Source organism: Lathyrus oleraceus, chromosome 6, assembly GCF_024323335.1.
Source record: "Lathyrus oleraceus cultivar Zhongwan6 chromosome 6, CAAS_Psat_ZW6_1.0, whole genome shotgun sequence".
Taxonomy (NCBI): Eukaryota; Viridiplantae; Streptophyta; class Magnoliopsida; order Fabales; family Fabaceae; genus Lathyrus; species Lathyrus oleraceus.
Window position 1 is genome coordinate 435,579,314 of NC_066584.1, and position 16,155 is coordinate 435,595,468.

The 16,155-nt window shown below is 36.9% G+C and overlaps 1 protein-coding gene across 1 annotated transcript in view; it reads right to left on the reverse strand.

Annotated features, from left to right (window-relative positions):
• Positions 1–8,540, reverse strand: part of LOC127096118 (uncharacterized) — a 37,890-nt gene extending 29,350 nt beyond the window's left edge. The window contains exons 1-4 of the mRNA XM_051034733.1: positions 8,244–8,540; positions 7,974–8,138; positions 7,683–7,820; positions 7,202–7,535 (exon numbers count right to left, since the gene is read on the reverse strand). Coding sequence (XP_050890690.1) covers positions 7,202–7,535; positions 7,683–7,820; positions 7,974–8,138; positions 8,244–8,540 — 934 coding nt within the window. The remainder of the gene's footprint in view (positions 1–7,201; positions 7,536–7,682; positions 7,821–7,973; positions 8,139–8,243) is intronic.
• Positions 8,541–16,155: the final 7,615 nt, after the last annotated feature.

Below are 16,155 nucleotides of genomic sequence, written 5' to 3' on the forward strand. Positions count from 1 at the left end.
GTATGAGATCAGTGAGAGGAGGGTCGTTAGGATCTAATGTGTTGTGATGTTTTGGATTTTTTAGATTGGAAAGGCATGTTGTGATTGTATAGCTGAGATTGGCAATCCATGTATGAAAAAGATTAAGTTTCTTTTTTCCAAGAACACTTTAGTAGAAATAAGTGAAGGTTGTTATAGACAAAGTTGGAGTTTCTAGTCCCTTCAAACACATTAAGGCTCAGACACGGGACTTCTGGCAAGGTTGAGTGAAGGTCGATGCAAATTGAGCCTTGGAGCAAAATCTTAGAACTGGAAGGTCAAAGTCAAGATTGAGTGAAGTTTCATATTGAGCCTTGGAGCAAAATTCTTAGTCGTTGTATATATAAAAAAAGAAGTTTGATATTGAATCTTATTTTTACTTTTCAGCATAAAAGACTGTGTAAAAAAAATTCAAAATAGTGCAAGCCAACAAATTTTCAAGGGTTTACCATTGGATACTAGATTAAGCGTTGGTGAGGATGAATGCATTGAATAAGTATAAATCTGGTGCATAATCTCTCTTTCCCCATCTCTTTTAATCTACACATAGAATTTTATGATTAGGTTTTATCGTTTTTCTAGAAATTACATGTTGTTAGGGTTTATGGCTTACATATAAATTTATGTGTAAATTTAGGTTTGTGTTAGACCAAGTCTCTAAACAATCTTCTTGGCGATTGTATCTGTAAAGAAATATTCATTGATTTCTTAAGCAGTTAAATAAATGGTTAAATACACTTTACCTCTACAAAGAGTGAATTTTGGATTACCCCTGTAACAATTTTATTTTGGATTTTCCCTTGTAATGTGTAGATTCCATTTATTTGGCTCTTTAGTTGATTAGTCAACAATGGAATCTTGATATTTATTGAGTTGCAAGTGTAGGTGTTTTTTTATTTAATATTTGAAACCCATGTGAATTTTTAATGTTATTTTTTTAAAAAAATTTAAACTTAAAAAAAAATTGTTTTTCAATTTTTTTATATGTTTGTTATATTTTAAATTATTTTTGGATATTAAAACATTAAAAAAATAGAAAACAAAGGTCCTAATGAGTTTTGAACCCAAGACCGTAGCTCTTTAGCTTTGTCAAGCTTTCCCTCAAAACTTATTTTTATATATATATATATATATATATATATATATATATATATATATATATATATATATATATATATATATATATATATATATATATATATATATATATATATATATATATATATATATATATATATATATATAAAAGAAACTATTATTATTACTTATTATTTCAAGGGTTGAGATTTTGTCGATAGTTTTGTACGACTCTGATTGCACCGACCATGTTGTGTGGTCGAGAATGAATCCAAAGTTGTATAAATAGGGGCCATGTGTTGTTAAGAAAAACATCTTACAATATTTTAGTTTTTTAAGGCAAAAGTGTATTTTAACGGGGTAAAACCTCTAGTAGAGTTTCGACTCTCGGAGGACACCATATTTCTCGTCGTCTTGAGATCTAAGTTGAATAATATGTTGCCCGACACCGAGAATATAAAAGTGAATAAGATTGAGTAAGATTGAAGGTTATGTGGAGAACGTATAACCGTAGGTTAACTAAGGAACCAATCGAGTTTGATGCGATAATTACTAGATCTGTCGATGACATAATCAAGATGTTGAAACATCCATAATCATTTACTAGTGTTTAGGTTTTCTTATTTATTATTGTTTTGTTAAGATATGTAATCGTCTGTCAAAGTTACGTAAGTGTTTGTCATATATTAAGTTATGTTCATCATACATCAATGGAAGTGTCAAAATATTATCTAATAAACAATGATGTGCAAAGTGTTGGAATATTGTTGAAAGTATGGAACTGTACTTATCTATGAATGTTGGAACTTACTTATCTAATGATGGATATTTTTGAATGTACTAAGAATAAACTATTTTTTTGTTTGTTGTTATTTTTCTCGATCCTTGATATAAGCTTGATTAGTATAGTAAAATATTGTTGGTTATCTTAAACCTTAACTGACTTGGGCAAGATTTGGACCATGAAAAGATTATACAGTGTGAGTCATAGATTAGGTACACATGAATACAATATTGGGAAAAATATGAAGACAATATTTACAACACCACTAAGGGTTATTTGAACCTGTATACAACTAAAAAAGATGAAGTGTAATTTTTTTTGTTTATATTGGTTTACCCCTTGCAATTTGAGCGAATTTTTATTTATCCCCCTCCGTAATTAAAAATATATATATAGAAAAATTAAAACTTTTTTAAAAATATTAAAAAAAAATCCATGTGGATTTAAAAAAAAAAGAATTTAAAGAAAAACACCTAAATAGGCCACTCACTTAAGGGGCCAAATAAACTGAATCTAAAAATTACAAGGGAGAAATCCAAAAAAAGTTTTTTACAAGGGGTAAAAACCGAAATTCGCTCATATTATGGGGGTAAAGTGTATTTAACCCTTAAATAAATTTCAATTACACACTTGGTGTGAATCAAAGTTATCTTATTTGTAGCTTCGATTGTTTAACTCTTTTTCAACTCTCCTACGTTTTATTTTTATAAGTATAAGTATATACCTTATAATTGTTCCAATCACATTCTTTGAAAACATTTTGTTGTGCTACAATTTTCTTAAAACTCTGATTTTAAAAATAAAGTTTTTTTAAAAAATGGTTTTTGGGGAACGAATTATTCAACCAACTTTTAGACCATTCTACCCCCATATTCCACCCAACATATACTACGCTAGCAAGGTCCTGAATGAAAATCAATTCAATTATTCGACTAATGAAAATGAATTATTAGTAGTAGTATTTGCCTTGGAAAATTTTCACTCTTACTTAATTGGTTCCAGAGTTGTTGCTTTTACAGTTCATGCAACACTTAAGTATTTAATCATCAAAGAGGATTTTACGCCTCAGTTACTCAGGTGGATACTTTTGTTACAAGAATTTGACTTGGAAATCAAAGATAAAAAAGGAGTTGAGAATGTGGTGGCTGATCACCTCTCAATGTTGGTGAACTCTAAATTACTAAGAAAGATAAAAACATAGTTAAGGATTTCACATATGACCATTTGTTTACAGTAACTAAATCACCATGGTTTGTTGATATGACTAATTACAAAGCCGTAAATATCGTTCCAAATGACTTCACATGACAGCATACGGAGAAATTCTTTAAGGAAGCAATTTTTTTATCTTTGTGATGACACGTACTTGTTTAAGGTGAGTTCTAATGGTTTGATTAGGAGGTATGTTGTTAATGAGGAAGCAAGACGTGTTATGTGGCACTACCATAATTCAAATTATGGAGGTTACCATAGTGGAGAACGAGGCACAAAAAAAAACTAAAATGTGGTTTTTGGTAGCCTACTTTGTTCAAAGATTGTAAAAAGTTTGTTCAACAATGTGGTAAATGTCAAAAGATAGGTAATATAGCCAAGAGGAATGAAATTCCCTAAAATTGAATATTAGTGGTTAAACCCCTTGATTAATGGGGCATTGACTTAATGGGTCATTTTCGTTCATCTTACTCTAACCTTTACATTTTAGTTTGTGTTAAGTATGTCACAAAATGGGTTGAAGCCATAACTTGTATAGCTAATGATGCCCGTAAAATAAATACCTTTTTGAAAAAGAATGTTTTTGCTAGGTTCAATGTATCTGAAGTCTTGATCAGTGATGGGGGAAACACGTTTTCAATAAATATCTTAAAGTGTGTTTGCAAAATACAACCTGAAACATAAAGTGTCAACTCCTTATCATCCTCAGACGTGTGGACAAGTTGAAATGTTTATCCGACAACTGAAATATATCATATAGAATAAAATTACAACTCCAAGGAAGGACTGGGCAAATAAGTTGGATGATGTGCTTTGAGCGTATATGATGGGGATTACAAATAATTTAGGACTTGTTGGACAAGGGACTCCAAGCACAAGAGGGGGGGGGGGGGGGGGGGGGGGGGGGGGGGGGGAGGGGGTTATGGTATTCAAAATTCGTGATTAATTTAAAGGTTTTGTTACTTAAAATGAAAATTGTGTTAGTATCTTCAAGAACAGATTGAAAAGAAGATGAGAGAAAATAAAATTGTAAGGTAAATAACAAAATTTAAAGAGATTATGGTTAGAGAGATGACACTAGAGAATTATCTAGGTTCGACCAAACATTGGCCTAGTCTTATCCCAAAAAGATCTTCTTGAGATTTCACTATAATATAGAGATTTTACAAGTTATACCCCTGAATCATTGATACAATAGAAATGAGATATTATACACTAGCTTATCTCCCAAACCAAAAGAGATTTCAACAGTTGGTCTCAATAACCAAACCAAACTTTTACAGGCTGAGTTCTATAACCAAATATAAACTTTTTGTGGTTGGTCTCAAGAGCCAAACTCAATTCATCAAGAGTATCACACACTTTAAGATAAAAATAGTAGAGCAAAACTAATACAACTCTTTCCTTGCAAGTAGTTTTAACTCACAAGGCACTAAGGAAACTTTGGTGAATAAAAATATTTAAAGAGAGAAAAGAGAGAAGAGAGAGATAAATTGTAAATAATTAGGAAAAATATGGATTTTGGTGTGAAATGAAGTAAGGAGAAGTCTCATTTATATAGGAAATAATTTGGCTCAAAATGGAAACAATCAATGGGTTGAACTAATGACCTGATCGATTAGGTGCTTCAAATAATCACTTATTATGGCCCAAATAGGAATTTTTTATATAGAATTGTTACCAATCATTAAGAGACTATCTGATCCGCTGTCGCGCGCGGATCAAAACGAGTAACTTTGTAAAAACGTAATACAGCGACAATTAAACTCGGATATCGTCTCAAGGATTCTTGTTTGTAATAATTAAACGTAATGAGGGGGGGGGGGGGGGGGGTTGATTTGGTGTTCAATTACAAAAATGCAGAAAATAAGTGATTATGAAAAGTGATTATTTGAATAAGCTGAAACGAATCAACCCACTATATCATCTTCCGACTTATCATTGATCCCTATAAAATTCCAATTCCCTAAACGAGTCTGATCCTATTCGATTACAAAAGCTACTGACAAGCGCAATAACAATTATACGAAGTATGCCCCTGAATTCCGAGTAAAGCAAACAGATTAAAACTATTGCGAATTAAGCAAACACAATATGATCGAACGCGATAATGCAAAAGCTACACTAATCACGAAATTGATTCAAAAGCAGACAACAATCAAATTAAAGAATTCTATCATGTAAAAACAATTAAATTAAGCAAGTAATTGTGATTATAGATATAATTCAAAGGAACAGATTAATGGAAAATTATAAAAGAATCTCAAAGTGGCATCCGATTACAGTGAATTGATTATTGGGAAATTAGTTCTCCATAGTCATTCTTTGCAAGCTCTCAAATTCGTACCTGAATAGTGATTTTCCCCTTCCATTCCTAATGGTGTACGGCTGCTAGACCTAGGGAAAAACAAAGACCCGTTTTACAACTCAACTGGGTCGATCCAACCCACTACAAATGACCCAACAAAAATACAAATAAAATTCTGCTGCTGTAACTTGAAACGAAATTCTGGAATTTTGAGCTCCGAATCTGACTTCGACTCCAACATGAAAGTCGTAGCTCTCTCTCTTAGCTTTCCGGCGATTTTTAGAACGCCTCAAACGGATTCCCGAAACTCCAGTTATGATCGTTTCCGCGCAGACTGCTAAAGCTGAAAAATAAGTGCGAAAATTAAATTAAACTAAAAATAAAATAAAATATGAAAACATAATAAAATATAAAAATGAACAAAATAAAATAAAGAAATGCCTAAGTAAAAAGTAGGAGAATTGTGCATAAATATGCACTTATCAAATTCCCCCGGACTTGAACTTTTGCACTCCGAGCAAAATTGAAATAAAACAAAGAAAGCACACACACATCAATAGCTACTCATTCCAGGCTACAAGTCTTCTTCGGTTAAGTTTGCATTGATAGGTACTACTCTTGCACACTAAGGATATTGTAAAAACACTAATCCACAGTTATACAGACATAAACCTCCTGAATACACAAATCAACTCGAATCATATTATTATACTAAAGCCTAACTTACTCATCCTTCTTTTGCCCTTTTTCATTCAGGCGCAATCACATTAAGCCCGTTATCTCCACACACTCATAGCAAGGCGGCCGGTTAGTGACTCTGATCCTTTTCTGCACGGGGTTCTGGTACTTAAGTGGCATAACCCTTTGCTTACTCACTTGTAGTTGCGGGGGATCGGACCGTAATTCGCCCTACCAAGTTCAGCACCAGAAACCGCTGAACCAACTAACAACGAGTCAAAAACTTTTTTTTTTTTAAGGTTCTACAACTGTTGGGTTAAGTGACCGGGTGAGGGTCACCAAACTTAGAAGGTGCATTCCTTTATTTTTTCTCTTTTTTTTTCTTTTCGGAACACTCACTTATATTCATCGGCTTCCCTGCGTAGAGTGTGTGTGAGATGGTGCTGACTGCTGAAATAAACTACTCAAGAGCTGTCAGAGAATGAGAATTTAAGGCTAAAACATAATAAAAATTCAACTCAATTTCCATATGCAGGAGACTTACGGTGTTAAAACAATACCGATCTTGTGAATTTTTCTCAAGTCTCCGCAAACTCGACTCAAAGTAATCTATAGCCTAAAACTTTCAAGAAGATACAATTTTTTTTAGAAAGAAAACAAAAACAAAACAAAACAAAGAACAAAAACAAAGAAACTAAAGTATTCCCTCCCCCACACTTAAAATATGCATTGTCCTCAATGAAAGAAACAAACATAAAATAAGAGAGAGAAGAGAGAGGAAAGAACACACCCGAGTAGTCAAGGAGGATAGGTGATCACATAAGCAGCCTTTCCCAAAGAGATATATTCTACATTTTCTTCTTCCAAAGTGGGGTTGTCATGGAATAGCTTTGGGTAATGTCCATTGAACTTGAAATTTTTATTAGTATCTTCGCCTTTTATTCCAGGATCAAAGAATCTTCTAAAAGTAAAAGTGTCAAATGGACACGTGAAGGTGATATGACTTGGAATGTTAGCCAATGTCCAACCAAATGCCTTTTTATGCTTCCTTAAAATCTGCAAAAGCTTATTTTCTTGATCGAAATCAAGGTTAGAAGAGATAATAACAGGGAGTTTCTCATTACTCTCCAAGTAAGCATATTTCAGGTTCTCAGGGAGCTCTTTTAGCTCTAAGGACGGGGGCTGCTCGGTGGATGGAGTGCTTGGGGCAGCCGGGAATGCAAGAGCATCAACTGCAAAAACAAGTTTATTGGTAACAACTTCACCTGTCGGAAATGTATCAGCCTGTAAGGCAGCATCAATCTCAGCATAGACAACACAAACGTTAGTGTCAGTACAATCAGAACATGAATAAATATCATCAAAACCAGAGAGAGATGGAAAATCAAGCGCAAATAGTTCAGAACTAGAGTCATCAACTAATTCAGAAATCAGCTCAATATGAAAAACGGAATGCTCCTCCACAGGGTGTTTCATGGCATCAAAAATGTTAAATTTTGCGACAATGTCACCAAATTCCATGGACATGGTTCCATCGTCAACATCAATTTTTGTCTTCGCCATTTTCATGAACGGTCTGCCTAAAATGATGGGAGCTCCGCTTGCCTTGGTTTCTCCTTCCATGTCTAGAATATAGAAATCTGCAGGAAAAATCAAATCGTTAACTTGAACAAGAACATCTTCGACTACCCCGGCGGGTCGAGCGTTGCTCCTGTTTGCCAATTGAATGATTAAACCTGTATGCTGCAAAGGACCAAGACAAAGGTTATTATAAACAGAAGTAGGCATAACATTAATGCCCGCTCCCAAATCAAGCATGCAATTCTCAAATTTACTATCCCCGATGGTACAAGGAATAACAAATGTTCCCGGATCCTTCTGCTTTTGTGGCAGAACCTGAGTAGTGAGGGCTGAAACATTTTGCTCGCCTACAATCTGTTTGGATGATTGTTTGGGCTGAATAAAGGCAGAAATATTTCGTCCTAAGTTTACTTTTTCACTTCCCTTAATCCTCCTCTTGTTGGTACACAAATCTTTCAGAAACTTTGCATACTTAGGAATCTGCTTAATAACATCAAGTAGCGGAATGTTTACCGCAACCTTTCAAAAAACATCCAATATCTCTCTTTCTTTGTCTCCCTCCTCAATTCTTTTATTTTTCAGAACTCTATGTGGAAAAGGTACTGGTGGCACATACTCATTTTCTTTAATTTTTTCAGTTTCGACCACAATAGAAGAAGGAGAAGAAAGTTCAGCTGAGTGAGGTTCAGAAGGAGAAAGTTCAGAAGTTACCTCAATGATTTTTTTATTTTTTTCAGGGGCTGGTTCTGTAAGTTTTCCGGATCTCAAAGAAATTGCGCTCACATTAGCATTAGGACCATTCGGATTGAAAACTATCTGGGCTGGAAGTTGGTTCGAACCTTGAGCTTGCATGTTATTTATTTGAGTAGCAAGCTGTCCCATTTATGTGTTCAAGGTCTGAATGCTGGCATCGGTTCTTTGTTGGAACTGGAGGTTGTTCACGGCCATTTGCTTAACAAGATCCTCCAAGGATGGTCCGGAAGGTGCAGGGGTAGCCATTTGAGGTGAGTTTTGTTGTTGGCTGGTTTGCGGGTTTCCATATCGAAGGTTGGGATGGTTCCTCCAATTGGGATGGTATTCGTTGGTGGACAGGTCAGAAGTGTTGTTGTACCTGTTTTGATTGTAAAGGTTGGCTGCATAAGCTTGTGGCAGCTCAGTAATGGACTCGTCTCTCAGAATAGGACAAGTATCGGTCGGGTGCTCAGGAGAAGTACAAATGCCACACAAAGTTGCTGTTTGAGGTTTTGCTACTGCCAGCTGTTTGACTAAGGTAGTGAGTTCTTCAATTCTGGTCTCTAAGGCTTTATTAGAAGAAACTTGAATTTGACTCACGCCTTTGCTTTGCACAGAATTGTCCCTAGTGGTGAACTGTTGAGAACTAAGAGACATATTTTCAATAAGGGCTTTGGCAGCAGCTGGAGTTTTATCGACTAATGCTCCACCACTAGCAGCATCAAGAATGTTCCTGTCCATCGGTAGCAACCCCTCATAAAAGTATTGGATGAGGAGTTGCTCACTGATCTGGTGTTGAGGGCAGCTAGATACCAAGTGCTTGAATCTCTCCCAATACTCGGTCAGCGACTCATTGCCTTGTCTAATACCACAAATCTCCTTTCTTATTGAGGCAGCTCTGGAGGCAGGAAAATATCTTTCCAAGAACACTTTTTTCAGGGTTGTCCAACTTGCAATTGAGTTTGGCTCGAGATAATAAATCCAATCCTTTGCTGCACCCTGCAATGAAAAAGGAAAAGCTCGAAGTTTGATATGGTCTTCAGTTATTCCTTCAGGCCTCAACGGTGTAGAGCATACAACCTGAAATTCTTTGAGATGTCTATGTGGATCTTCACCTGCAAGACCACTAAACTTTGGCAACAAGTGTATTAAACCTGATTTTAATTCAAAAGGTGTAAAGACAAAGAGTCAGACAACATACGATCGCAAGTTTCGATGATGACAAAAGACCATCATGCACGTCTACAAACAAATGAAACACATCATCCACCATATCCTTTTCTACGTTTGTCTAAATCTATTATAATGATCAAAAACATATGTGGACAAAGTGTAATCATGACGAAATGCATGAAAATCACAAAACACAGTTTTTATGCAAATTTGAAGGCTTTGAGTCGACCATAGGGGTCAGCTCAAAGCTCACGGGTCAGCGCGAAGCTCAGCCCAACTGAAGATGGTCAGCGCATGATGCCTTGCGTCGACCATAAGGGTCGGCGCATACCTCACGGGTCAGCGCAAAACTCCTTTGAGTCGACCATAAGTCAGCGCTTAGCATAATGATGCTATCCTGGCTCAGCGCATGGAACAATGGGTCGACCATAGGGGTCGGCGCATCACTCACGGCTCAGCGCACGCCGACCTATGGTCGACCGCTCGCGCGCAAACTCAGTTTTCTGAGTTATTTTCAACTGTTTGAAATTCTGTTATGTTTGATTGGTTTGTCAGTTACTATATATAGAAGTTAAAACACTTCTATTAACTAACATTTGTCAATATGAATTCAAGTGTTCAAGGAAACAAGAAAGAGTGAAATAGGTGTCCAAGATTCATCATCTTCATCTTCAACATCTCACAACACATCAACTACACACAACCATTTTTGATGTGCTTCGTGTTCGGTTAAAGGTGAAAAGGTTCGAAGCTGTGATCGAAGAATCCAGTTCGGGTTGAAGCTTGTGGCAGGTTCTTTCTTGAATAAAACCGTTAGGGTTTTGTCCTCCAATACGGGTTTGTGTTTGGGGGTTTTTGGATGAATCGTTCTTCAATATTCAGCCGAGCGAAGGTGATTGAGAAGAGGAAAGTCTTCATCAGTCTATAAGCAGATTCGGTGGCATTGAAGTGAAGGATTCGGGTTCGACTCGTTGTGTTTGAGATCAGCCGGGCCGAGGGTTTGAAGAACGGAAGATTCTTCAACAAAGGGGCTGGAATCGGAGGTCTAGCATCAACGATCGAAGGTCTTGATTCATCTTGAGTCAAGGAGCAAGGATAGGAAGCATCATTCAACACATTGGAAGTTCTGTTGTTTACATGCTTTGCAATCCTTGTATAAACGATTAAATTTCACAGGTGATATCTAATTAATCATCTCAATTCTATTTTTAGAATTGAGGGCAGACGTACCCCGAAGCGAGGACGGCGGGGGAACTGCCTCATCAAATCTGCGTCTTCTTTAATTTTCTGCATAATCTGTTTTTCAGCTTAAAAATTAAGTGATTTTAGTTTAAGCAATTTTACCAAACGTTGATATAAGTTGAGTAAGAGATTAAAACTGTTGTTTGAATACAAAGTACAATAGTGTATTGTACTAGATAAATTTGAATTACTTACTCAACTCAAATATCTCTTGGAGTGTATGCACACCAAGTGTTTGTGAATTTGCATAAGCCAAAGTTGTCTTAAGTTTACGTTCAGTTTAATTTGGTATTTTGTATCATTGGAACTAGGCTTGCTAGTTAGTGAATTATATCATTGATTGTGCAATTGGTGTAGTGACTTGTATTTCAATTTATCTCTTATCCATTAGCTTAACGCATGTCCGGTTTTCCAATAACGGTTCGTTTTAGACTAAAATTTTTCCTCGGCCGCTTCCGCATTTAAAACAAATTTTCAAAACCAATTTCCTTCAAATTGGTAGCGCCGACTCAAGTTTTTAATTGGGATCTATTCAACCCCCCCCCCCCTTCTAGATCCGTGCCATAGTCTAACAAGTGGTATCAGGAGCTCCGGTTCACTCCGTGCTTCAAAATACAACGTTGATAGAAAATGGCTAACGAACCTAAAGGGGCTTACAATAGAGCTCCCGTTTTCAATGGTGAAAATTATAGTTATTGGAAAGACTGTATGCGGGTGCACATAAATTCCATAGATAGAAAAATATGGAATGTTATTCTCAATGGTCCAATTCAAATAACCATGACCAATGAGAACAACGAAGTTGTGCCTAAGCCCGAAGCACAATGGACCGATGATGATGAAAAGAAATACAATTATGATTGGAAAGTCAAAAATATCCTAATCTCCTCATTAGGCGTAGATGAATATTATCGTGTATCCCATTGTCCTACTGCTAAGGCTATGTGGGATTCACTACAAATTGCCCATGAGGGGACGAATGATGTTAAATTGGCTAGAATCAATACACTAACACAAGAGTTTGATCTCTTTTTCATGGAGCAAGGGGAAACCATTGCCGACATGCAAAAGAGATTCACTCATCTCATCAATCGATTACATTCACTTGGTAGGCCTGTTTCCAATGATATTGCTACTAATAAGATCTTAAGATGTCTTAACAGGGAATGGCAGCCGAAAGTGACCGCCATAAAAGAGGCAAATGATATTACCACATTGGACTTGACAACATTGTTCGGTAAACTACAAGAGCACGAACAAGTTCTCTTAAGCCTGGAACAACACGAAAAGAAAGACAAGAAAGACAAAGCAAAGGTGAGTGAAAAGAAATCAATAGCTCTAAAGACTTCCTCCTCAAAGTCTCAAGCAAAAGAGCAAAGTGATTATTCATCAAGTGACGAAGAAGAAGAGGACAAGAGTGAAGATATGGGGTTGTTCGTCAAACGCTACAACCGTTACGTGAGAAAGAACGACATCCAACATTCCGAGAAGAACTTAGTAAACTTCCGGAAGCAATCTAGGTTCTCTAAAAATGATGACTCAAAAGGAAAAACAACTAGAGGGTCGTGCTATAAGTGTGGAAAGCCCGGTCACTACAAACCGGACTGTCCGATGAACAAAAAGACAAAAGAAAAAGATTCATACAAATCACACAAGAAACCATCAAAGCCAAGGAGAGCATATATAGCTTGGGAAAGCGATAGCGACTCCTCCGATGATGAAAGCTCTAGTGATGAAGATGAAAATGCAAATCTATGTCTCTCTGCTCATCAAAAGAACAAAAAGAAACAGGTACGACATGCTAAATATGAAAAATCCTCTAGTATGTCTCATCATGAATTGCAAACTGTTTTTGAAACTTTACACTGTGAAGCAAAAGAGGCCTTTAAAAGACTTGCCTCAAATAAGAATTTTTTTTCTCATTTAGAACAAAAAATTCAAGAATCCGAAAGGAAACTTGAGGCACTTAAGGCTTCTATAGTGGAAAGCACAAAAACAAGTTATGAGGACCTTAAAAGTAGAATGATGAACTTTGGGTGTGATACTTGTTACATTTGGCAAAGTGAAGTAAGAAACCTAAAAGCCAAACTTGACAAGGCTCTTGAGCCCAAGATTACTTTTGCTATCGACAAATCAAATTTTCGAAAAAGTATGGTTAATCCATATCAAAAATATAAATATGTTATAAAAGATGAAGATAGCAAAAGCAATCCAAATACAACTTTCTCTTGTCTCTATTGTTGCAAGAAAGGTCATTCCATTGCCAAATGTAGATTTAGGAGGTTTTTAGTTCCTAAAGGCATTTATCAATGGATGCCCAAATGCAACCATTTTGTTCCTCACCACTTAGGACCCAATAAGCCATTGGGTACCTTCTCTTGTTAATTATCTTGTCACAGGTACAATGCCTCGAGACTACCGAGAGAAGATGGTTTCTCGACAGTGGATGCTCAAGGCACATGTCAGGTGACATATCTCTCTTCATTGACTTTGTGGCTAAGAAGAAGGGATATGTAACTTATGGTGACAACAACCGTGGAGCAATACTTGGTAAAGGTAGTGTAGGTAATCTCTCCTCTACTACTATTTCTGATGTGTTGCTTGTCGAAGGTCTTAAACACAATCTACTTAGCATCAGTCAATTATGTGACAAAGGATACAATGTATCGTTTTCAAAAGATTGTTGCAAAATTGTACATAATGATGATAAGAAGAGTATGTTTAATGGTCTTCGTGTGAACAATGTCTATATGCTTGACTTAAATGAAGTATCGTTAACAAGTGACAAATGCCTCGTAACAATGAGTGAAGATTCATGGTTATGGCATAGGCGTTTAGCACATGTTAACTTTGACTTACTCAACAAAGTAGTCTCAAAAGATCTAGTCCTAGGTCTCCCCAAAATTAAGTTCACCAAGGATCACCTTTGTGATGCTTGTCAAAAAGGGAAGCAAACGAGGATCTCATTTAAATCCAAAAATATCGTTTCAATAACGAGACCTCTCGAGCTTCTCCATATGGATTTATTTGGGCCATCTAGGATTAAAAGTCTAGGAGGAAACCATTACGGTTTCGTAATAGTGGACGACTTTTCTCGATTTTGTTGGACTATTTTCTTAGTAAGTAAGAGCGACACATTCGCCGCCTTTGAACGATTTGCTAAGCTTTCCCAAAATAAACTAAATACAAACATTGTTGCAATTAGAAGCGATCATGGAGGTGAATTTGAAAATCACTTATTTGAAGAATATTGCGGTAACCATGGTATTGATCATAACTTCTTCGCTCCACGTACTCCTCAACAAAATGGGGTTGTGGAGCGTAAAAATCGAATTTTGGAAGAATTGGGAAGAACAATGATCAATGAAAGTGGCTTACCAAAATATTTTTGGGCTGACGCCATTAGTACGGCTTGTTACGTTTTGAATAGGGTGCTCATTCGCCCCATTCTAAACAAAACACCGTATGAACTTTTAAAAGGGCGAAAGCCAAATGTTTCTCACCTACATGTCTTTGGTTGCAAATGTTTTGTATTGAACAATGGAAAGGAAAACTTAGGGAAATTCGATTCCAAGGCCGACGAAGGTATCTTCCTCGGATACTCTCAATCTAGCAAAGCATATAGAATATACAACAAGCGATTACTTACTGTAGAAGAGTCTGTACATGTCACTTTTGATGAATCCAATTCGAGAAATGTCGGAAAGGGTAGTGTTTTACATGGTGCAGGTACATCTACTGAAGACATACTCAAAGGTGGCGAGCCGGGGATTGATCAACCCGACATAGTCAAAATTGAGGAGGACAAAGATGTTCACCATGAGGAAACTGAGGTAGTTCATCCGCCTTCAAACGATGATCTTCCTCAAGCTTGGAAGTCTTCTAAAGACCATCCAATAGACAACATTCTCGGGGACATATCAAAGGGCGTAACAACTCGATCTAAGCTAAGTAACTTCTGTTATCACTTCGCTTTCGTTTCGCAGATGGAACCTAAAAACCCTAAAGAAGCCCTACTCGATGAACACTGGTTTTTATCAATGCAGGAGGAACTTAATCAGTTCACCAGAAATGAGGTTTGGGACCTTGTCCCTCCTCCGCGAGATCATCGAGTAATCGGCACCCGATGGGTGTTTAGGAACAAGCTGGACGAAAACGAGGTAATAACCCGTAATAAGGCGCGTTTAGTCGCGCAAGGGTATAACCAAGAGGAAGGCATCGACTATGAGGAAACTTATGCGCCGGTTGCCCGACTCGAGGCTATACGCCTTCTCCTTGCTTTCGCATGTGCGAAAGACTTTAAGCTATTCCAAATGGATGTCAAGAGTGCATTCCTTAACGGTCACATAAATGAAGAGGTTTATGTCGCACAACCTCCGGGTTTCGAATCCCATGAGTATCCTGATCATGTCTATAAACTAAAAAGAGCTTTGTATGGCCTCAAACAAGCTCCTAGAGCTTGGTATGAGAGACTAAGCAAATTCTTACTCGATCAAAAATACTCAAGAGGAAAGGTTGACACAACCCTCTTCATTAAACGTCAAGGAAAGCACTTGATATTAGTGCAAATTTATGTAGATGATATCATATTTGGATCTACTAACATGAATCTTGTGAGAGAGTTTTCTGACCTTATGCAGGGCGAATTCGAGATGAGTATGATGGGGAGCTCACATACTTTCTCGGTCTGCAAATCAAACAGCTCAAAGAAGGAACTTTCGTGAGCCAGACAAAGTACTGTTTGGACCTTATCAAGAGATTTGACATGGCAAAAGCAAAGGCCATAGACACCCCCATGCCTACGTGTACAAACTTGAACAAAGATGAAGACGGTAAGGAAGTAGATGTAAAATGATATAGAGGTATGATTGGTTCACTCCTTTATCTTACCGCTTCTCGTCCCGATATTATGTTTAGCGTATGCATGTGTGCAAGATATCAATCATGTCCCAAGGAATCCCACTTAAAAGCCGTCAAAAGAATACTTCGATACCTATCCGGTACTCCGAAGTATGGACTGTGGTATTCCAAAGGTAATGATTCACTACAACAGACAAGACCTTAGACAGCGCTTTTTTTAGCCTTAGACAGCGCTTTAAAGCGCTGTCTAAACCTCCGCTGCTAAAGGTTTAGACAGCGCTTTTTTAAATCTTAAAAGCGCTGTCTAAGCCCCCCACCTTAGACAGCGCTTTGGCCAAAAGCGCTTTATAAGACCCTCTTATTTTAAATTTTTTAGGTATACCTTAGACAGCGCTTTTGAAAAGCGCTGTCTAAGCCCCACCCCCTTAGACAGCGCTTTCGCCAAAAGCGCTTTCTAAGACCCTCCTATTTTAATTTTTTTAGGTATACC